Source organism: Podarcis pityusensis (genome assembly GCF_964106645.2).
Source record: "Podarcis pityusensis genome assembly, chromosome: 16".
Classification (NCBI taxonomy): domain Eukaryota; kingdom Metazoa; phylum Chordata; class Lepidosauria; order Squamata; family Lacertidae; genus Podarcis; species Podarcis pityusensis.
In genome coordinates, this window is record NC_138041.1 from 17007450 (window position 1) to 17031674 (window position 24225).

The 24225-nt window shown below is 45.6% G+C and overlaps 1 protein-coding gene across 2 annotated transcripts in view; it reads right to left on the reverse strand.

Moving 5' to 3' along the window:
* The window catches only part of RNF115 (ring finger protein 115), a 37136-nt gene that overhangs the window by 11502 nt on the left and 1409 nt on the right, over window positions 1-24225 (reverse strand). The window contains exons 2-4 of one of the 2 annotated variants that reach the window (XM_080984315.1): window positions 21448-21565; window positions 8205-8263; window positions 2664-2721 (exon numbers count right to left, since the gene is read on the reverse strand). In XM_080984315.1, coding sequence (XP_080840441.1) covers window positions 2664-2721; window positions 8205-8263; window positions 21448-21540 — 210 coding nt within the window. In that variant the 5' untranslated portion in view covers window positions 21541-21565. The remainder of the gene's footprint in view (window positions 1-2663; window positions 2722-8204; window positions 8264-21447; window positions 21566-24225) is intronic. The other variant, XM_080984314.1, reaches the window with a different exon arrangement.

The following is a 24225-nucleotide window of genomic DNA, read 5'->3' on the forward strand; positions in this document are numbered from 1 at the left end:
TCTCCAGGTAGGGCCGAGAGAGACTTGCTGGAAGAGGGAAGCAGGTGATCTTTTGTAGGTCTGCCTCTCTGGCATTTTTAGGAAACCCTTTCAAATTTGGGCTAAGGTGTACAAAATCTATGTCTAATTCTGCACAGCACACAAGCAAAGCAGCTCATATACAGTGGTACCTTTGGATGTGAACGGGATCCGTTCTGGAGCCCCGTTCGCATCCTAAAGCGAACGCAACCCGCGTCTGCGCATCTGTGTGGGTCACGATTCGCCGCTTCCACGCATGCGCGTGACGTCATTTTGAGTGTCTGCGCATGTGTGAGCGGCAAAACCTGAAAGTTACTTCCATTACTTCTGGGTCGCTGCGGAGCGCAACCTGAAGCATATTTAACCCGAGGTATGACTGTGTGTGTGTGTGTGTGTGTGTGTGTGTGTGTGTGTATACATATATATGAATGAATATATGATTGAGAGAAAATCCTGGAATTAAACCAGAAAAAGCAAGAACAAAATTCTATGACAGAAGCGAGCTGAGGGGCACCACACCTGTGCAAGAGCTAACCTTTCAAAGTGTGACACTGGATGGGTAACCCTGCCTTCCTCCATGTTATATCGCCCACAGAGCCTCAAAACAGAAAGGGAGCAACTGTCTATTCCTGCCACAACAGCGGCAAAGCTATGGCAGCAGACTCTGAGTTCAGGATGAGCTCAGAGACTGAAACCTAGCTGAGGTCACCTGAAAAGGAAGCGGGTTCTGACAGGCTGAGTGTAGATGCTAAATCCAGGGTGAGCCAACACACAGGAGGCAGCCCAGACCTCTATGTTTAAGAAAACTGCTCATGGCTGGGAGAATTTGAAGCAACCTGGGATCAGTTCAGAAAAGAGGCAGACATTTTAAAGCTTTAAAGTTGTGGGGCCTAGGGACGTCATAGAATAAAGTAACAAAAAAACAATTCTAGTCCTAATGGTTTATGCGTGCCCCCTGGGGGACTTGCCAGAATCCAAGCTCAAGCAATTTCCAGATACTCTGTACAGTGGTGCCCCGCAAGACGAATGCCTCGCAAGACGGAAAACCCGCTAGACGAAAGGGTTTTCCGTTTTTGAGTTGCTTCGCAGGACGAATTTCCCTATGGGCTTGCTTCGCAAGACGAAAATGTCTTGCAAGTCTTGAGATTTTTTTTTCACTTTCCCCCCCCTTTATCTAATCTGCTAAGCCTTTAATAGCCTTTAATAGCCTTTTAGCAGCTAATCCGCTAAGCCTTTAAGCCTTTAATAGCCGCTAAACCACTAATAGCGCTAATCCGTTAAGCCGCTAATAGGGTTGCTTCGCGAAGACTCTCGCGGAACGGATTAATTTCGTCTTGCGAGGCACCACTGTATAAGATTCATCTTGCCTGGGCTTCCTCTCAATGACTGGCTTAAGGTGGCTCACAGCTTCCAAGCACAGAACAGCTTACCTGGGCATTTTGCTAGACTAGGATTCAGAGAAACTTTAATGCCCAAAGGTTCATGTAAATAATGCTACACTCAAAGTCTGCCACCCCCACCTCCATTTACAACTCTAGTGTATTACATGGCATGATGGGATGTCACTGGATAAGAACGAGTCCCAACCCCAACACACACACACCAAGATATGTGAATGGGTTGATGCTTTTGCCCCTAGCTTCCATCTTCCCATTTTAATATACTGCCAGTTGTCATGAACTTTGGGAAGCCAGGCAAGGGAGAAATGGGAAGGTTAGTTTTAAATTCGTCCAAGCTACAAGGCTGGACTGAACTGTCAGGGGTCCTTTACCTTTTTAGAACCACCAGACACTTCTTATTTGATTTGGCATTCCTTTACCATGGATCCATCGTTTTCAAAAGAACACTTGTTCCAAGACTGGCAAATCTGGAGCTATCAGTTAACACTAATATTCTTTATGTGAAGACAACATTTATTCTCACTTTTTTCCTCCATGACTTGGACTTTGTTATTTTAACCCACATGGAACTGTACTTATTTTACGTGCCTATCTATAGTTTTGTTTTTCATCTTTCAATTTTCATCTGTTGTTATAACTGTTCGGTTTTCTATACCTTATGAAATGAAATAAAAAAAACCTTCACCAAAAATAATAAAGCTGCTCTCCCTCCTTCCTCTGAGCGCCTGCCCACTTCTTCGAAGCAGAGGCTTGCCTCATACTCCAAAAGCCACCTCTCTCAGGAGGTATTAACAACAGTCATCAAACTAAATATATAAATCACTTCAGCCCAATGCTATAATTAACCCTGCCTGTGATGCATCTGCAAAACCCAAAAGGATCCATCAAACACCCCATAGAACTTAGTAACCTTTTACAGAAGATTACAAACCAACACAGCTTGAAAACAAAAGTCCCGCTAGCCAAGGAGAGCTTTATTTTTGGCACAAGGCAATTGCAACCTCAAGTTTCTAGTCCCTATCATTTGAGAGGACTGCCTCTGTCACATCAACTTTTTCTTGAGATGATTCTTGGCAGTACAAAAAGTATCAATAACCGAGAATGGCCCTCTCTCCTCTCAGATGCCCCCACAAAGTATCCCACATGGAGTATCCGAGGAAAGCGCAGCAAAAAGACAATTCACTTACCTCCATTTTACACAGTTCTGAAAGCAGCAGTCAAATTGTTAACAGGAAAGAGTCTCACCTCTGCAAATGTGGTGGAAGGGCTGTCGTCTATCCCGCTGCCGCCGCCTTCTAGAAAACTGAAGGAGAAAAATCTGGTGAGGGAGAGCAGCAGTTGCTTCCAGAAATATAACCCCCAAAGCCTGCCTCTAAGGGGGGTGGGGTGGGCAGGGCCAAGGGCTAAAAACAGAGGCTGAAGGCCACGTAATTAGCAACCAAGGAAACAGGGTGAAAACAGGGTGCTGGCGAGGGGGAGATCAGAGGGGCTGAAGACTACATGGCTGAAGAATGAGGTATATCTTATCAGTTCCTGAAATTATATCAGTCTAATTCTTCCTTGGTGTCTCAGCCCAGGGTCACTACCTTGCAAATCTTAATCTAAGTAAGAAACTGGACCTGCCATTCCCACGTCCAAATTTGGCATCCCAGGCCAGGGGCATTATTATCCAACCCATCCCCAAAAGCATTACTGCAGACCCTCACCTGTTTTGGCAGCAGCAACAAAATTATAGAAAATTAAACTAAAGCAGACCCAGCACAGGAAAGTGTGGAGAGGTTTAAACCACTCCACCATTTGAGGGCAAGACAGCTCTAAAGTCTTCTTTTTCAAATGATGGGCTGTGATTGATTCTCTGTTAAACACCCGGCTAGTTCAGATGACAACCCTGAGCTAGGTTAAGAACTCTTGAGAACTTAAGGAAAAAAAGTCACTTGATCTAGGGACAGTCCATACATATATTGGCCTATTCCTACTTCTTTTTCTTAATGGTAACATGGCCCATTCATAATGTAAGAATCTTTTTCACAACTGTGAGCAAGGCAGCGGGGGGAGGTAAGTGAAGACAAGCTACAACAATTAACTACAGTGGTGCCCCGCAAGACGAATGCCTCGCAAGACGGAAAACCCGCTAGACGAAAGGGTTTTCCGTTTTTGAGTTGCTTCGCAGGACGAATTTCCTTATGGGCTTGCTTCGCAAGACGAAAATGTCTTGCGAGTCTTGAGATTTTTTTTTCGCTTTCCCCCCCCTTTATCTAATCCGCTAAGCCTTTAATAGCCTTTAATAGCCTTTTAGCAGCTAATCCGCTAAGCCTTTAAGCCTTTAATAGCCGCTAAACCGCTAATAGCGCTAATCCGTTAAGCCGCTAATAGGGTTGCTTCGCAAGACGAAAAAACCGCTAGACGAAGACTCTCGCGGAACGGATTAATTTCGTCTTGCGAGGCACCACTGTATAACGTTGTTCTCTGCTCCTGTTCAGGCTGCACAGAAAAAGCATTTTGGTTCCTGAAATTCATTCTGATTGTGCAGATAAAATATAACTGATAGAATTCTACGGGGGGAGGTATTAGTGTGTGAAAACAGTCACGATCCAAGGATCCCCAGGCATGCACCTCCAGATGGAGAAGTCAGACACCGTCTTGGCACCCAGGCATCTTCACTTGGTGCAACTGGCTGATTGGCAGGTGCAAAATGCTAATTTTGAACACTGAGAGTCAGGTGGATCACTTGACAAAAGGAAGAGGTGTGAACCCCCTTCATCAGCTGATCTGCAGGGATAAGCTGAAGGGAGGGGCTTGTAGCATGTGCAAGAGCGAGAAGGGGATCACACCCACCTTTGGCACATTCACCAGCTTACGGCCCCCAGAGTGAATGTGGCCCTTGAGTCTGAAAAGAGTTGGCCATCCCTGCCCTAGTCATTGTGCCAGACTGGCCCCAAAGGCCGCTGCCACACATCACAGGCAACAAACTGGAAGTGCCTCTCTGGAGAGCTTGCCTGCCCCAAGTCTGGCCTGGAAGCACTTTATCCTGTTAATCTGGACCCTGCTTGGCTGACATATGTATCACATCCAGCAATTATGGTATGTTTTATGCTCACAATAGAGCAGCCATGATGGATCAAAATGGATGGCACCGGGCCATGTTTGGGTCTCTAGAAGCTGCTTGGACCTTGGTGCACAGATTTGCTGCTTTCGATAAAAGCTCACAGAGACCTTGGCGTTCTGATTAGAGTTAGCAGAAAAGCAGCCCTCTTGCCTAAACAAAAGGGGGAGCGTAACATGTTCCAACAGCGGACATTGGAAGTATTTCAAAGGTCCCTGTGTGGGGAACTGCTGATGCAACAAGGGTCCCAAGTTGCTCCCCCTGCCAGGTGCAACATGGTCATGCATAGTCCATATTTTATGTGGGCTTCTCTCATGCAAACAGGAAAATTGCTGGAATTTTTTAGTGTCCCTGACCTCCCAGCCCCATGCTATCATTGATTGATACAAAAGGCGTACTGAGTTTTTCTAGTTGGTTATTCTTCTACTGTACTACATTTTGGGTGGGCACAGTTGAAATACTTGCTTTTTTCCTTTTTTGCCACCACGAGCTACACTTTGTATCCTCTGTCTAACTACTACAAGACTTGATCTACTGCTCTAATATTTGGTAACTATGCTTTTTATTGCTTTAATATGCTAGGAAGTCAGATTGATTCCCTTTGATTGCTTTGTCAACGGTTTTTGAGTCAACGCCACTTGTTAATCCATATGCAATAGTCAATTTTCTATTTTCAGCAAATATCCCGTATCATTCATAATTCTATTTCACATCATTTCCACTTTCGTTTCTATTAATATCAAGATTTATATCAATAAACTGAGTCCATCAACATAAGGAGGGTCTCCACCCACAGGTTCTCCTTCCCTGCCATACAGGATTATTTCTCCAGCTATCATTTTTGTGAAATATCTTGCAACATAAATATCTTGTCTGTCAAGATGTTTAAGCCATTCTGAAACCTCACTGCAGCCATGAAGACCACCTGTGGCTTTGGGAGAGGGTGGTAAATTCTTATTTTTAAGAGGTCCCCAGAACCCTTTCACAGAACTACCATCCCAAGGGATTCTGGGCCAAGTGCCAATGACATCTACAGTAAGTGAAGGGGCGCCCTTCGGTGTAAAAATGGGATTTATTTCTTCACACAGTAAACTCAATGCTTCCATTTTACAGATGAAAGGGAGTGGGCCAAGGTTACCCACTGTGCCCATTGTATTTGGGAAGGGCCAGTGTAGGAGACTGGGAGACCAGGGTTCAAATCCCCACTAGGCAGTGAAGCTCAGTGGTGACTTTGGGCCATTCTCTGCCTATCCTACCTCACAGGGTTGCTGGGAGAATAAACGAGAGGGAGGCAGGGAGGGAGGACCATGCATGTCACCTAGAGCTCCTTCCAAAAAAAGGCAGGATAACAATGTAATAAAAGTGAACGGATAACCGTTTGAACTGGCGTCCATTGAGGCCCAAATACTGAATGCTGCAACACCCTGGCACCTTGGCACACAGTTCTGACAATGAAAGGTGGGCTTTTATCGTCTGCAATGACACACATTCACACATCCCTCAAGCATGGCAGGGCAGACCTTAGAAAATCAGACATGTCAGAGGAGGATATAAATAAACGTGAGAGCTAAATGGAGCCTCCGGGTTCAGAGGCAGTCTGGCTGCTGCGTACCTGGTACTGGGGGTGAACATGGAAGGAGTGTTGTCTTCCTGTCTTATTTGCCAGATTCCCAAAGGCACCTGACATAGCTCTCTTGGAAAGAGAATGCTGGACTAAATGGGCCTCGGTCTGATCCAACAGGACTCTTATATCCTTAGGAGCAAGGCTTGACAAAACAAGGTATGGACTTGGAATCTGTCTCAAATTATAGACCCATTTTGTTGTTATATCCTTAGGAGCAGGGCTACAGCGACAAAGAGTGCCCCACAAATCACCCCTCCCACCCAGCACCAAATCTATGAAGGGCTGAATCAGGGCTTCCACCTCCCAAAGTGACTAGAGGAGCTGGGGGGGGGGGGAGTGAGGAGCAGGCCATTTTTCCAGCTTTGAAGGTGACACTGAGTCAGACGTTCCTGAGGACCGTTTCCAAATTTGGCAGCTGGATCTTAAACTGTCGCACGAGGTTTGTTTTTTAAATCTAGCGTGCGTGTCACCGATTGCTCAGGATAAAATATAGCCAGGTCTCTGACTTGGCATAATTTTTCATTTCTGTCTACCACCACCTTCTCTCTGGGAAGAGTCGAAATGCAGAAAAAGCTGAAGGTCAGACCTTGGGGGGAAATGAGCTCTTTCTCGCAGCTATTACCAATGAACACTAGAAGCTGCATTATACAGAGTCAGACCCTTGGCCCATCTAGCCCAGTAGTGTCTACAGTGACTGGCAGCAACTCTCCAGGGGTCTCTAGCACTGCCACCAGTGGGTATTGATTCTGGGACCTTCTGCATGCAAACTTAAGAAGGCGGAACAGATTATTTAGCCCAGAGTATTCTGACTGACATGGGACGCGGGTGGCGCTGTGGGTTAAACCACAGAGCCTAGGACTTGCCGATCAGAAGGTTGGCGGTTCGAATCCCCGCGACGGGGTAAGCTCCCGTTGCTCAGTCCCAGCTCCTGCCAACCTAGCAGTTCGAAAGCACGTCAAAGTGCAAGTAGATAAATAGGTACCGCTCCAGCAGGAAGGTAAACGGCGTTTCCATACGCTGCTCTGGTTGGCCAGAAGCGGCTTAGTCACGCTGGCCACATGACCCGGAAGCTGTACGCTGGCTCCCTCGGCCAATAAAGTGAGATGAGCGCCGCAACCCCAGAGTTGGCCACGACTGGACCTAATGGTCAGGGGTCCCTTTACCTTTATTCTGACTGACACAACTGAGAGGTCCCCCCCACAAAAAAAAAATCTGAACGAGACTTCACCCCCCACCTCTAACATTTTCTTCTGTGTGAGTCAAAGCAATGGAGGTCTTTAGCCTAGCTGCAAACCACGAAGTTCTCCACTTATACAGCCCAGCTGCTCTCTCCTGTTAGCCTGCATTTCAGCCAGGGCTGTGTCTGTGCCACAACTCTATGGAAGTGAGGAAAGCCCACAGGAGGCGAATAGTCCTGACTAAACAGAGCCATCGGATGTCAGCCACCTGGGAAGTTACAGGTGCGATGTCTCTATCGAAGTGGTCCTCAAACGTTTTTGGCCACTGCCCCCTTGGTTCCATAAACAAATCCCCAGTGCCCCCTACTCTATAAAAAAAATATTAAAAATAGCAGTTTGCACGACCCACTAAGGAAGGTAACAACACAATAACATTTAAACCAGTAACAACTGAATATTTATTCAAAATCCAATTAAAACTGTTTAGTTCAATTAATTTAACAAAATTGGCGGATTTGATCCGGCGATGCCACCTTCAAAGTCCGATAGTCATTTACGCCTCTAGTGCCCTCTTGCCGTCTCTTTAACTCTTAGCACCCTCCCTAGGTAATCCCACTGCCTCGCAGGAGGCACTACCACCCAGTTTGGGAACCACAGACCTATTGTATAAAATGGTGCAGAATTCAGCCAACCCGCTTTGAGGGTTTAAAAAAAAAACCAAAAAACAGCCAAGCGGTATATTATTTTTATGAAATAAACGAATAAATAAAATAAACACCAAAAGAGGTAGCATATCCATCAGTAGAAGAAACACTTGGCGGGGAGAGGGTAGATATGAGAAATCTAGCAACATGAGGGGAGTCTCTGAGGGTGAAAGATACCTGGAATCATCTGTCACTTCTTCAATAAAGCCAGACTCACATCTGGGACAAGTGTACTCCTGCAGAGGAAGAGAAAAGGGAAGGTGGTTTTAGGCTGAGAATGGTGGAGGCTACACAGTCACAGGTGGAAATATGCCACACAAAAACAAGGCCACAGACTTTTTTAGGTTCATGGGCACATTTGGATATTTGAGAGTGCACTGCCCGCTCTTGTCACCCATTGCAAATGAAACACACACACACCTGAGAAAAAGTGCATGTACACATAGAAGTTGCTTTCCCAAGAGATCTTGATTTAGTTACACTCCCTCTGAAGGAGCAGGTACACAGCTTGGGGGTACTTCTGGATCCCCGTCACTTGAGGCTCAGGTGGTCTCGGTGGCACGGAGAGCCTTCAATCAGCTCCGGCTGCTGACCCAGCTGTACCCCTATCTGGAGAAGGATGGCCTAACTTCTGTTGTCTTTGCTCTGGTAGCCACTCTGTTAGATTACTGCATCTCGTCATACATGGGGCTGCCTCAGAAGATGGTTTGGAAACTTCAGCTGGTGCACAGTTCAGTGGCCAGGTTGCTCACTGAGGCAAGACAGTTTGAGTATATGCCAATCCTGGCCCTACTGCACTAGATGCCAATTAGTTTCCAGGCCCAATTCAAAGAGCTGGTTTCAACCTATAAAGTCTTAAAACAGCTGAGGACTGTAATACCTCAAGAACCGCCTCTCCCTACATGACCTGACCCAGACCCTGGAATCATCATGTGAGGCCCTTCTTCATGTGCCTCCTCCATGAGAAGTCTGGTGGGTGGCAACACTAGAGAGAGGGCCTTTTCTGTGTTGGCTCCCCGTTTGTGGAATGCTCTCCCCAGGGAGGCTCGTCTGGCTTCTTCGTTACATATCTTTTGGTGCCAGGCAAAAACTTTCCTCTTCTCCCAGGTTTTTGGCGAATTAAATAACCTATGGTTTTTTAAACTGTGGGGAGTATTGCTTTTGTTTGTTATTGTGGTATGCATATTTGTGTTTTTATATTGTGAACTGCCCTGTGATCTTCGGATGAAGGGCAGTATGGAAATTTGATGAATAATAAAATAAAAAATAACTGATAATAAAGTATAAATAATCAGAGCCTTCGAAAACACACAGAGTTGGAAGAGGAAGTGGGAAAGAATGTCACTCTTGCCACTTCCTTCTTCAGATCTCCATATTTTTCAAGGGAGAACAAGGTAAACACCAAAGGGTGCCCTTCCACCTTATGAGCACCACTCTGCTGACCTCTGGTGTAGGCGCTCATCTTTCTAGAGGCCCTAAATCAAACCCAGTTCCCTGAAGGGGGTCACCTTGAGTTGCCAGTCCTCTCATTCATCCACAGAAATGAAAACAGGAATCCTATCAAGTTTAAGCAGCTCATCTGTCTGCCCCATCACTCTCCACCTTATCTCTTCACACAAAGGCTTTCTGATAAAGGCCTGCAACTGCTGCTGATGGATGCCAGCAGCTCAAGGTGGCGCATGTGGTCCTCCTCCTCATTTCATCCCCACCACAACCTGGTGATGTAAGCTGGGGGGGGGGAGTGAATGGTCCAAGTTCATCCACTGAGTTTCATGGCCGAGTGGGTACTCTAACCACTGCATCATGGTGGCTCTTCCCCTGTAGGAAAGACTGGCAGGGTGGTGTTTGTTTGGTTGCTTGGAGCATCATGACTTCGAGCACCCAAAGTGGTATCCCGTCAACATGCCCTGCAGGGAAGTCTGCTGTTTTGCAGCTGAAACACCTCCAGGCAACAAAGTGGCCCGGCAGGGAAAGGGGCACGGAGGCAGTGGCTTGTGGGGATGGAGACCCCGTACAACTGCTGAGCCAGTTACTGCCCAACCCTGCAGTCCACTTGTCTTATTTGTCGGGGCAAGTGAAAATGTGAAATGCTGGATAACAATCTGGAGTGATTTCGCTACCTGGTCAGGGGAAGGTCAGGCAAGTTCTGAACAAAGGCTAAATCCTGTTGGTGTGTCCTGCGCACAGAATGTTTGGAAGGATCTTCTTATGCTCATTCCTATCCAGTGTTGCCCTTTTTTTATTGCATGTCGTCAAGTTGCACATTTTGCCTTTGTTTCATGCTTTACGCTACCCTGAAATCTGACACAATGAAGGGTGGCATAAAAATGTTGTAAATAAATAAAGGAAGGACGTGGGCTGTGACAGCTGGGAGCCCAGAAGCCAGAGAGATGGAGAGACTTTCAGTGCCTTGCATGGAGCTCTGTCTCTCTCCCCCCCTTGATTGCTCAAACTAGGAATAAATTATGCAAATCACTTTTTTTAAAGATGACAAGACTGATGCAGGCAAAACTAATTATGCCAATCATTTATACGGGTTGCAGAATACACTAGGATTGGCTGGCACTACTAGGATTGGCAATCATTATCATCAAGCACAGAGATCACAGTCATGACATGGTAGATATCATTATTAATAATACAACTCATTATCCACCCTTCACCCCTATGTCCCAGGGCATGTTACAACAATTAAAACCCAGTATTAAAAGCATTCCAAAACAACCTAACATGACTGAAATAAGGTGGGTCCTAAAAATATACACCTCAAGTGTCAAAAGCTAGGCTAAAGAATTGCATCGTCAGCATTCGCCAGAAGCTATGAAATGCAGGTGCCAGACACACCTCCATGGGGAGGGAATTCCACAACTTAGGGGTCACCACAGAGAAGACAATCTCCTGTGCCTGCCCCCCTGAGCTTCTGTGGGTGGTGGAACAACCAGAGGCCCCTTCTGTTGATTTTTGCACCCGATAGGGTCTGTAGGGTAGGGGGCAATCTTTCAGGTATTTGGGGCATGAGTCTAATTTAAGGCTTTTAACAGCAATGTGAACTGGGCCCAGAAACGAACTAGCAAGCTGTGCAGCTGTTTCAAAACAGAGGTTATATAGGGTTGTGAAGTTTGTAAGAGAATGACAGCTATACCGCTCTGCATCACACACTTGGGTTTGTTGCATAGGGGAATCAGTCCCAGAGAAGATCCCCGATAAAATGAAAACCGGCTTAGGGCTGTGTTTGTTTCTCGAGTGCCAGTTCTATCACAAATCACATGGCCCAATTCATCAGTTCTGGCTTCTAACTCACAAGGGTTCCTCAGAACCGCCATCAAGAGATGTTCTCACTGCCCGGCCTCATCATTCGGCAAAGAAGACTCAACGCGCCATGCCCGAGGCTGCAAAAAGGATGGACTTGTGGGCAAACGCAGCTCCAAGCAGTCACAGAAACACAATTGTTTAGAGATGCACCAGTAGGAGGGCAGCTCAGCTAAGGCATTGAAAAGAGCTGTATGAGAGGCATGCATTTTTTGGCTGTAAAACTATTCTAGGCTTTGGGGCAGAGGGAGAGGATACGTACAAAGCCCAGGGCTCCTCTTCACACCTCCTCCTGCCATCTTTGGAATCCTGAAACCCTTTTCCTATAGTCCAGGAGATGCTGTTGGGCTACAACAGCTAAAGCCCCTCTCTTGCTGAGTCAGGTGAACAACCACTTCATCATAGTGTGGCTGCAACACGCCAGGAAGATCAGCAAGAAGAGAGCCACCCTAGCCCCAGTTGCAAACTTTTACAGAGAGATTGTGTCCACGTGGGGTAGCAGTATGAGCAAAGGGCTACCAAACAACTTTGAGCAGCTGTGTGTGGAAGGGGCCTTGAAACACCAGAGCTGCAAACTCTGCTTAGCAGCCTCAGGTGAGCGACGGCCTCCAAGACACAACTGCAAAAATGTACAATACCCATGCCAAGCGTTATTGCCGAGCTACTGTGAGTCCTGCATTGCAAAAGGTTGGATGAGATAGGTCCCTTCCAATTCCGCAATGCTATGATTCTACTGAACCTCCTCCTGCCACCTACTGCTGCCCCTGCACTGTTTTCAAACCAACTCAGTCACTGCCCTTTCTCGACAAAAACAGTTCAGTAGTTCATGTGTTATGCTGAACACAGCTACAAACCACCTCTACACGTTTATTTAGCAAATTTATGTACCGCTTCATATATCAACAGAAATCTTAGTGACTTACAAATCCCAGCAACAAATGAATCAACGTAGGAAATACATTACAAATTTCACATTCAAAAACAAACAATACTCTTACTCATAATAATCCTGGGGTGTGCACTTGTTTATTTGCACAGATCAACTATCTGTGCACACAGACTGTGTACGCTCATTTAATGTAATGTGATAACACGCCTAATGTGAACACACCCAAACCACCAGGTGTGCCTGGCTCACCACCCAATGAGTTCTAGGCTACAAGCTGTTATTTTAGGATGTCATTTCATGGCACCATATTTTAAATGCATTGGATCATTTTAACAATTCTACTGGGCATTCTTATATAAATATAGTGGGGCAGTCGGGTGGTGCTGTGGTCTAAACCACTGAGCCTCTTGGGGTTGCCAATCGGAAGGTCGGTGGTTCGAATCCCCGCAACAGGGTGAGCGCCTGTTGCTCCGTCCTAGCTCCTGCCTAGCAGTTCAAAAGTACGCCAGTGAAGGAGATAAATAGGTACTGCTGCAGCAAGAAGGAAAACGGTGTTTCCTTGAGCTCTGGTTTCCGTCACAGTGTTCCGTTGCGCCAGAAGCGGTTTAGTCATGCTGACCATATGACCCAGAAAGCTGTCTGTGGACAAACGCCGGCTCCCTCGGCCTGAAAGCGAGATGAGCGCCACAACCCCATAGTCACCTTTGACTGGACTTAACTGTCCAGGGGTCCTTTACCTTACCTTTATATACAGTAAATGAATGGAGCAAACCACCCGAAACTCTTGTTGTACAGCAGGGATGGGAAGCCAGTGGTCCCTCAGATGTTACTGGATTTCAGCTCCCACCATCCTTGACTAGTGAACTCCAGCTCCCATCAGCTCAAGTCAGCAAGGATGATGGACCAGACTGATGGGAACTGGAACCAAGCAACATCTGGAGGGTGCCCAGCACCCAAACCCTGCTGTGTAATATTGAAAATCTCAGTTCGCGTAAAAAGCTTTTTAAAGTTCTGGCTCTCTTGAGTGTAGATGCACCACTGAAAAGAATGTCAAGAGTTCTGATGAAATTCTGGGATAGAAATCTACCAGGGTGTCTGAATGGATTGTTTTGCGCCTGCTAGTGCCTCCATTTTTAAGTTTCAATAGTAATTGTGAAGGTGGTTTTCAAGGCAATATATACATGATGAGGAAGACTTTAATGTTGCGCTCTTCTGATCATTTCATCAGTGCAAGCATTTCAGTTTGCCAGCTAAAACAACCCCCACCCTGTGCTCTGGATTCTCCCACCGAACCCGAGCCAAGACAATATGGTGTAGCGGTTAGGGTATCAGACTATGAGGTCAGGGTTCAAATCCCCACTTGGAAATGAAGCTCACTAGGTGACCTAGGGTCAATCACTGCCTCTCAGCCTAACCTACCTCACAGGGTTGTTGTGGGGATTAAATGAGGAGGGGGGAATAATGTACGCCACACCTTGAGCTCCTTGGAGGAAAAGGTGGGATATAAGCGCAATATATAAATAAATACTTGGCGGGGGGGAGGCCCATTGCAGGGAGATGAGGAAAAGTCCCGTTACACAGCAGAAGTCATTGCATGGCTTCTGCTGACAGAACTCATCAGGTGACATGTGCCCCATGTCTTGTAAACAGCTGAGAGGTTTTATTCTTACAGTCAAGCAATATTTTGCTAAATAAAAAAATTGCATTTAAAAAAGAAGAAAAATCAATCAGAACTCAAACAAAGGACCAACTGAGGCAACAGCAGAACGTCCAATCACGTCCACCAAATGCCCTGGTAAAGTTTCTACCTGCTGCCTAAAAGCCATCAAAGTGGGCTATTGAGTAAAACAAAGTGCCACCACTGAAAAAGGCCCTGCCTCTGGTGTCCACCCACCTAACCACTGGAGGTAGAGCACTCAGAGGCAACCTTGGGTAAAGACGTCAACCATACATGCATATTCAACTTTGGGTATTTCCTGTCATTAGCAGGCTCTGGTCCAGGTTGAGTCCACCACTTTCCTGAAGCTAAGCTAGTCTGGGTGCGGACAGTACCTGGATGGGTGACAGCGTGGGAACCACACCTACATCACTGTGGTTTGCACAGCAGGAGGAAGTGAGATGTGAAGATGTAAGGCAATAATCAATCATAATGAGCCAGCAGGACAAAGAGCCACATTCCACACTGTTGGCTGGTACTCAAGCAAGGGGAAAGGCTCAGAGCTATTATTTACAACACAGCCAAGTTATGATTCATCAGGAAGATTTGAAATCTAGACGCAGGGAGCCAGGCTGTGTCAACCCCACGATTACAGCCTTGCCTAACGGGTATTGCAACATCAGTGACAGCTGGAGATCAGACATTCTCCAACTACACTGTAGAGGGCAGTCACGGCAAAAGTGGAAACCACTTCAGGATATCCTGTGACCCAATCTACACTGATCCACACAAGCAAACATTTTTTCCAAGCCTCAGAGCTGACCAGATTTTCTAGGAAGCTGCAAGGGGGTGGGATACCTGAAAGGACCAAGGAAAAGGGGGAGGGCCTGGTCCTTGATCTGACTTCCATCTGGATTCCCCACCTCCTGGCCCGTGTGCAATTTTAGAGGAACACTGGTTCTCCATATGAACTGACCCAAATTCTGTGATTATCATCTGAGGCCCTTTTTCATGTTCCCCTCCAGGAGAGGTCCAGAGGATGACAACACAAGTCTTGTGGAATGCTCTCCCCAGGGAGGTTTGGCTGGCGCCTGCATTAAACACCTTTAAGGGCCAGGCAAAAATGTTCCTCTTCAACCAAGACTTTAGCTGATTAACATTCTATGTCCATTTATAAGTGGTTGGTTTTTTTGTGGGGGGGACTGGTTTGTTTTTGTTTTATTATGTATTTTCTGTTCTCTTCTTTGCCAAACCTTTATTAGGCATTACAAAGATAGGCCATCATAAAACATCTATATATAAAATTTTAATTAATTAATCATTTTGTGTTCTCATTTTGTAATTTTATGTTCTGAACCACCCTGTGATCTTCAGATGATGGGCTGTATACAAATTTAATATGCAATAATAATAATAATAATAATAATAATAAGGAAGAGGAGGATGTATGCTGCCTTTGATACTGCAGGCAATGGATGGCCATTGTTAACCTGGTCCCTGCAGGGCCTACACATGTATCCATCACACCCAGTAGTCAGGGTGTGTGTGTTTCATGCACATTGCAGAGCAGCCATGATGGATCAAAGTGGACGATACTAGGCTATCTCTGGGTCTTTCCCGCAGAGGTTGCTTGGACCCTTGTGCAGATATCTTCAGCTTTAGGTGGAGACCTTGGCTTTACGATAAGATTAACAGGAAAAGCAAGCCCAACGTCCAAACAAAAGCGAAAGCATAACAGGTTCTAGCAAACCAAAAGCTCTGGAAGCATGTCAAAGTTCTCTGTGTGAGGAACAGCTGATACAGCAGGGTCCCAGTTGCTCATTCCCACCCCACCTCCCAGATTGTGGTATTTCATAGTCTATGTTTTATGTGGGTTTGCCTACATGAACTGTAAAATTAATGGGAAACTCGTCCTATTGCTGACTGATATAAAAGGTTTTTTTTTGTTCTTCTTGGTATAGGAGTTAGTGTCAGACGAGGACGTGGTAGACGAGGATTCAATTCCCCAGTCAGCCATGAAGCTCACCAGGGGTCAGTCAGTGGTTCCCAGTCTAAGCTATTCACAGGGTTGTTGTAGGGATTAAATAAGATGGAGGGGGGGGGGGGGACAATGGACAGCACCTTGAGCAATAAAGAAATAAAATACAAATCTGCCTCAGTTCACATGCTTTCCTCAATCTGAGGACTGCTACAAGGCCTAGCCTACATCCTTAAGACGGACAACCAAGAAATTTTTAGTTAACCAGTATGCTAGGGAACTTAGATTTGTTTCACAACTACAGTGGTACCTCGGGTTACATACGCTTCAGGTTACATACACTTCAGGTTACAGACTCCGCTAACCCAGAAATAGTGCTTCAGGTTAAGAAGTTTGCTTCAGGATGAGAACAGAAATCGTGCTGCAGCGGCGCGGCAGCAGCAGGAGGCTCCATTAGCTAAAGTGGTGCTTCAGGTTAAGAACAGTTTCAGGTTAAGAACGGACCTCCAGAACAAATTAAGTACTTAACCTGAGGTACCACTGTAGATGGGCTGGAGGGAGTTGGAAGTTCTGTTATTCACGATGACTGCTTGCTTTGTCAATGCTACTTATGAGTTCATATGCAAGTTATATCCAATTGCTCCAAGTTACTTTAGATTTAAACATGTACAAGTTGCTCTTTTCAAATATTTTATTTTGTATTAACACCTCTAAATTCATGTTTCTATATGGAAACTCCATTTTATATCATTTAATAATACTATAAAATTATCTATATACAGCAAGTGAATCATTTCGGTTACAATCAGAAGTCTGGTGTTTGTTTGTTTGTTTTTTTGCAATCCAATGAATGTTGGTGGATCGGCCAGAATTTGGCATGGCGTGCACTAATGGCAACTGGATCACCAGATTAACAGCCATATGACTAGTAGCCACTGATAGCCAGAGCGTTCATGAATTTGTGTAATCTCCATTTAAAGCCTCCCAAGTTGGTGGTATTCACAACATCTTTCAGAAGTGGTTTCCACAGTTGAAATGTTGTACAGTGTGAAGGACATTTCCTCTTGTTAGTCCAGGATCTCCCACTGTTTAGGTTCACTGGATAACCCTACTCATTACTGGGTTGACATATTGCAAGAAAAGCCTATCCACTTTCTCCACACCAGTCATGTCCACCTCAAACCCATTACTTGCCTTTTCTAAATGAAATGTCACAAACATCATAAGTTTTCGCCATAAGAGTTGCTCTAGCCCTTGCTCCTTTGGCTTGATCTTTTTCCAGCTTTACAGTACCTACAAAATCCCTTTCTTGTAACCTTGCCAGTTGCTTCTCCTTGCCTTAACTTGCCTAATGGGGTTGTTGTAAAGATGAAATTTGGGGGAAATGAGAAATGTTAAAGATTGGGATGGAGGGGAAGAGAGAGAAAAATCCAATGGAGGCACTTTTACAGGATATGTAAAAGGGAAAATAAAGAATGATAAAATGTGTGTATGGGATATGGAAAAGATCAGTGATATGGGGTTGGGGGGGAATTGAATGGGGGGAAATGTGGGAAATTTTCTCATGCAAATGAGGATATTTGCATATGTAATTTGCATCAGGAAAATTTGCTGATACCCTAGAGCAGCCTTTCTCAACCTTGGGTCCCCAGATGTTTTTGGCCTACAACTCCCATCATCCCTGACCACTGATCCTGTGAGCTAGGGATCATGGGAGTTGTAGGCCAAAAACATCTGGGGACCCAAGGTTGAGAACCACTGCCCTAGAGAAACCTGCACCAACCTGGTGCCCTCCAGATGTTTTGGACTACAACTCCCAGCTGCTCCAGCCAACATAGACAATAATCAAGGGATGCTGGGAATTGGAGTCAAGCAGCACTAGGAGGGCAACAGGTTGCCCATCCCTCCCAGAGGTTAAGCAAAGGTGCCCACTAACTGTATTTATGGAGCTATTTGTGCTTCTTTGCAAAGAATACTATCCTATAATTACTCAACCAGGTGCAACACCCACTCTGCCTCCATAATCGCATGAGACTAAACCCCAAGTGCACTGAAAACTTCAATCAGTCCTATAACTGGTGAATTAAATGCTATACTGAAGCACATCTTTGTGACCCTATAGCTGCAGCTAGCTGTTTAAACTTGTTATCACCTATTACTGATGTATCAGAACCCATAATGTCATAACATGATCAGCAGGGTCCAGTCACACAATGAAGCCCCCATACCACTTTATTTCACCCACCATGCCTTTCAGCTGTATTGGCACCACCACAAGTGGATATCGCATTGCAGGCTCAACAACACAGTGGTGATGCTGCTCAATGAGTTGTATTCACACCCCTTGACACACAACTGTTCACGTTGCACAATGCCAGGACCGCCATCAGGAATGACATGAATAATCTATTGGGGGGGGGGTCACCGATTCTGTTACCAAAACCCAGTCAGCTTCTAAGAGACATCTGACGCCTGCTTTAAAGGTATCTGGTGACTCTCCACAATCGGCGGAAGAGAACACCATCACCACTTGCGGCTCATCCCATAATATTCCAGGGCTCTAAAGCAATTATTTTGAAAGCTGCATAACCTTCACAAAGCGAATGTTCTGCTGAAGAACCCCTCCAACTTGATGCCCTCCAGATGTTTGGGGCTGTGAGTCCCATCAATCCCAGCCAGCAGGGATAACTGGAGTAATAGCTGAAAATATCTAGAGGTCACTGAAGTTGGCAATATGCTGCAAGTTACCAGTTAACAACAGACAGCTGTGCTATGCAATGGGAGAATGGCCACAGTGGGAAAGCCAACATCTAGGGAAGCTCACCTGCCATTACGTATCTTCTCATAAAGAACACTCTCCATTCCCCAAACAGTGTGAAAGCCACTAGTTTGCTAGTGAGGATGCAGAGAAAGTCAAGGTGCTTGAGCATTTGGGCTCTGTCTTCCAAAACTAGATTCTTTACCCTGAGAATTCAGAAGTATCTCAATTACATGGCCACTTTCTTAAGTACTTGTGGTTGTGAGCCATTAAATTATACCACAGCACTGCTTTTGCATTTGCTGCAAAAGATTAATCCCTCTGGGATTTGCTTCCAAAGGAAATTCATATTTCTAGTTCCTAGCTTCCTCTTGCAGGCAAAAGTGAAAGCAACAACATTAGATTCTCACAAGTTAAACATTATCCCACTTGTGGCCACCTCTTTAGTACCTTCAATGTTTCCATTTCTTCCTACCTGTACGGTTGCAAATCAACACTGTGAAACAACAACAACAAAGAAATGTGACAGTATGCTCTTGAAGGCAGAGACCTTTTTTGTACCTGAAAACACGGAACTGTAGAGTTGGAAGAGACGCCAAGGGTCATCTAGTGTAACTGATGTAATGCAGCTAAAGAATTCCTGACAGATGGCCACCCAATCTCTGCCTAAAAACCTCCAATGGCTACTAGCCACAATGATTATACTCTGACTCCACAGTCTGAGGCAGTAGTGCTTCTGAATACCAGATTCTGGAAATCACAGTACGGAGCAGTGTTTGGGTCTGGACATGGTTCGCTACTGTGAGAACAAGATGCTGGACTAGATAGGCCCCCTTTGGCCTGATCCAGCAGGGCTCTTTTTATGCAGTCCACAACATCTGGGGGGTATCCTGTTAACTACCCCTGCCCCAAGGGGCTTACAATCCTGACAGAGAGAGAAACAGGAAATACAAAGCTTTTCCTAAGTAAGCTAGCTAGCACCAATCCGTTTATCTTTTCCTCACTGGGAAGATGCTCCCTCTCACCACCATTTTACTTCCCCTCCAGCAAATTGACTTAGTTGCCAGTATCAGAGTTCTCCCCACACCCCCAGTGTGCTGTTTTGAATGAGACATCTAAAAATGCCCCCCTCCCAAAACCCCCCACCCTTTCTTGGCATGCAGCATACACCTGCAGCAGACAGCCTGATTCAGCTGGAGAATGCAGCTATTCAGCCTCCTGGTGCATGAGCTCCATAATCACACCAGCCCACATTCAGCCATCCCCCAACAAGGAGAGCAACAGAACAAGTGGATCTAACTCCATGACTTAGTGAAAAGCAGAACCTCACAGCAGTTTTGTGAAGAGGGAGGGCCTGGGAATGACTGAAGCAGCTGCAGCAGCTGTGCTTTCTCTCTTAAAAAAAGAAATTACTGCTTGTGCAGATTACTCTTTCAAGGGAAGGGAATGAGGAATGAACTGATGCCCAATTATTTGGGGCTGGGCAGAGTTCCCTCCCCCACCAAAAACCCAACTCTCTCCAAATACCATTCTCCCCTGCCCCATGACAAACATAATCAAATACTGATAGATGTTCTCCTGCATGCATCTCTGATTGATTTCCAAGGGCTCCGTGCAGGAGACCTTGTTAGTTCACGGTGCCCTGGGTCTACTCTGTCTCAGCCTGTGTGAGATTGTCTGCAAAGATGGCCTACTTCAAATATCGCCTCTGTTGTTGATCCAATAGGTGGCCACAGGCCTCGCTCTCATTTAGTCCAGAAAGTTATTCTCGTGTTCAACCCCCCACATTCAGCACACCTTGGGAAGTAGGTCTTTCATGTCCCCATTTCACAGAGACGGGAACTGAGGTCAAGAGGGAATTTGTCCAAATATACTGAGCAAATTGCCTTTGAGGCTCTGAAGACTACTGTCAAGAGGAGAGCTCTGAATGCAAGGTAGTTCTTCCTTCTTCATGCCAGTCTGAGAGCCACTTCTAAACGCTCTGTTTTCAGGTTTCAACTCCAGCTTCAGGTTTACTGTTCACAATTTTCCATTTAAAGAGTGAAAGAAGGGCTTGAGCTTGGGAGGAAGAAGCCCAAGTGGGCACTGTAAAAAATAAAATAATCTAAAGCTTTCTTGGTAATTTCTCATCCAAGCCTTGGATGCAAAACACGACTCACAGGGAGTGGTGCAGTATTATGGGAAGCTCCAAAGAACTATAAGAAGTGCAGAGCTTTGGTGGTAATAGCTAAAGTAAACTGCATGGCTAGTTTTAGCTCAGCCCTTAAGCATATGCAGACACATCCTCTTACGAAAAAAGGAAGTTCCACCAAGCTCACTCACATTATGTGACCTGTATACAAGTTTGCATATATATATACGCAACTTTTGAGATGTTCAGGTTATGGCTTCCACTAGAACAATTTAAAGCTTGTGTTGCAGAGATTAGCCCAGCTTAGATTCTTGCACTATTAAAAAAAGGCATTAATGACATCAGGAAATCCTGAACTGCAGCTATGGAAAGCATAAGGCATGAGGGGTTTTGGGACAGCATTTTTTCACTGAAACAAAAGGGCAGCTGAAACACAGCCCAGCGAAACTGCCGAAGTCAGCAGCAGAAAAGGGAGACAAGCATAAATCGGGGAGGTGGGAGGGAGAGCAAGAGCGCTCCTAGGCAAGCAAGACAGTCAAGACGCAAGGGTCTAGAAAGCAAAAGCTCTGCCATCTCTGAAAGCACCATCAGAAATACAGTCAGAAAGCCTCTCTCAGAGCCGATTCCTTGCTTACAGATTAAGAACCCGTTGGCGCCGATATCTGCAACAAGAGCAAGAGGACCAAGGTGCCACGTACACTTGGTTTTGAAAAGAAGTCCTTGAGCCTCTTCGTCCTTGATGGTGCAGAGGGCCGGAGAAAAGCAAATGCATGATCCCAGCAGGCTAACATAATTTCAGAAAACAAACAATTCCTCCTGGAAATAAAGAGGGACTGTCTTTATGAGAATTCCCCAGAGACATGGGACCATTTCTCAGGTGTCAAAAGACCAGCGAGAGCAAAGGCAGAAGGGCAGATGTCCTTCGCATAACACAGGCCTGAAAAGCATTCCAGATCCAGGCCACAAATAACCGCCGTTTTGGAGCCCGAATCATGTTCCTGGTTGCCTGACCCTCCAAAGGGTCTGAGAGGTAGAGTGTGGAAATTTTCTGGAAGGACAGGTGGCCTGGGGTTTGTCAAGCCTGGCTAGCACCTTCTTTAACATATTAGAAATGGACCTATGTGCAAATTTACAAAGTCCCCTACTAGCGAGACAGGCAAGCATTGGGAGGGGGTAGGAGAGATTCTACATTCCAAGAGTTTATCAGCCAATGGTGGTAGGTGCTGTCAACAAACTTTCAGGAGCCAATCATGCTTGGGATGTGGTGGGTGGGTAGCAGCTTCCAGAAGTAAATGTGTGGGCAACAAAGTTTCTGGGATTTTTCCAACTCTGGGCACCGTTTCCATTTTGCAGATGGCACAATTGGGGGTTGAACGACAAGCCACCACACATTTACATCCCCTGCAGTGGAAGTTGTAGGGATTCCGCCAGACAGGCCTGTCAGTGCAAGGGAGGAGATTATTAAGAATGGTTGCCAAGAAGTGCAACTCCCCCAGTTTACAATCCTCCCAGAAAGGAGGGTCATATTCATCTGCGTCAAACACCCACATAAAAATCTTGCATTCTGCCCATTTGCATTGCAGAGGCTTGGGGGAGAACCTATTGACAGCCATTATTTATAGAACATGTCTGCACAACTCATGATCCATGAAGGCAAACACAGTCCACTGACAGCATACTATAGGGTACCAGGCATGATCGTGTTTTTACAGTCAAAAGCAGCTGGCAGAAACCCAAGGCTTATTGAGTCCAGCAGCCAAGGAAGCATCCAAAACAGACGGGTCTCTGTAACATGGTCCCACAGCATGCATCAGTGATGCAGTACATTTCACAGAGTCTCTTGTGCTAAAATGCCTACCTTCCTCTATACAGGCCTGGTAGATAATCAGAGGCCTTATGAGAATGCCATGACCTGAAAAGTGTTATCTGGAGGCAGTAGAGAAGCAGGTTTTCTCCATGGTGCCGACTACCCTCTGGAATACCCTTCAGAAGACACTTAATTGTTTGGGGGGCTTTCCTTGCCCAGGAGCGCTGTACCCTTCTACCCTGTTCTCTGTGATACCAATTTCTCCATTTTAAATTGTTTAAATATTATTTCACTTTTGGAAACAATTAAAAACACAATTAAATTTCTTTTCATATGTGGCATAGAAATGTTTCAAATAAACAGCCAAACAAGTTTGTACTCTACCAAACTGAAGCCAACCTTTTAAATATCTTCCTGCAAGACAGGAGTTTAGACACCTCCTCCCCCATACCATGCCAACTGGGAAAGCAAAGCGCTGGCCTCTCAATTCTGCAGACAGAAGCTCACAGGAACACCCCACATGCTGTCTCTCCACCACGCTCCCAGAAGCCAGGACACAGCTATAGATAACCTGCAACACATCTATGGATATCCTGCGTTAATGGAATGACTCCACTGCTAATAGCAGCTGTTCTTCACCTTGCATAAGGAGGCAGTCACATATTGGTTAAGACCCAGCTACATTCTGAAAGTAGCATAGAGGGGTGTTAATTTTGCTTGAAGGCAGACAATGATCAGGCTCCAGTTCTGGATTAAACACAGCTGCACACTAGGCACTCTTCACCTTCCATCTAACCTTTGAGCATCAGTAGCCTTTTCAGGCCAGAAGGAAGAATAGAGAATTGCCTGGTTGCCTACATGCAATTATCAATCACCACAGGAAATCAAATCAGTGAACAACATCAATTCTGATTGAGAGGTTGGCTAGATACAAGAACCACGCTAAAAAATTCACTCACCAAATTCCAAGCTTGAGGATATTGTAATTGAACAGCTAAGACTTCATCGGGGAATGGTTTTTAATTTGATGTATACCTTTTTTTGCATTTACTTTTTTTAAAAAAGGCATTTGCCTTCTCAGAAGAGGGGGAATTACCGGTAATTTAAAATGCCCAAGTGCTGGCACTACTTTTTAGATCTCTGTGTAACCAGGAACCTGGGACTTTCCAACCCTGCATACCTCTTGCCCTTGTGATGGGGCAAGATAAACAGTGTTCTGTTTTGCTTTCTCTTCTTATTCTTCTCTAGAGGAAGAGTGATAGTTCCACCTTTCTGTCCCTTTCCCTCATCCCGCTTCCCACAAGATAGTTTACCTGTCTTTTGAAGAGGACTGAGAAGATGATGGAATGCAATTGCATTTGCTTCCATATCTGTTCTTTCCTAAATTGGAGTCAAAACCTTGACATTGGTCCCTTCTGTCTCTTGGCTCCAGTGGGTGGACCCATGGCCCCGTACCATTCTCCATCAGCCTCCCAATTTATAGACCCAGGAGAACTCCAGATTTTTTCCACCTTGTTTCACACACCATTTCTGTTGCACTCCCCCACGACTCTTTTAGAAAGGAAAATAATATTGGAGGCAGGAGGAAAAATGACCCCATTCCCTGGCTTGCACTGTCGAGCAACTGATCACTGAAAGGGGGAAAGGGATGTGCAGGTATGAGCAAACC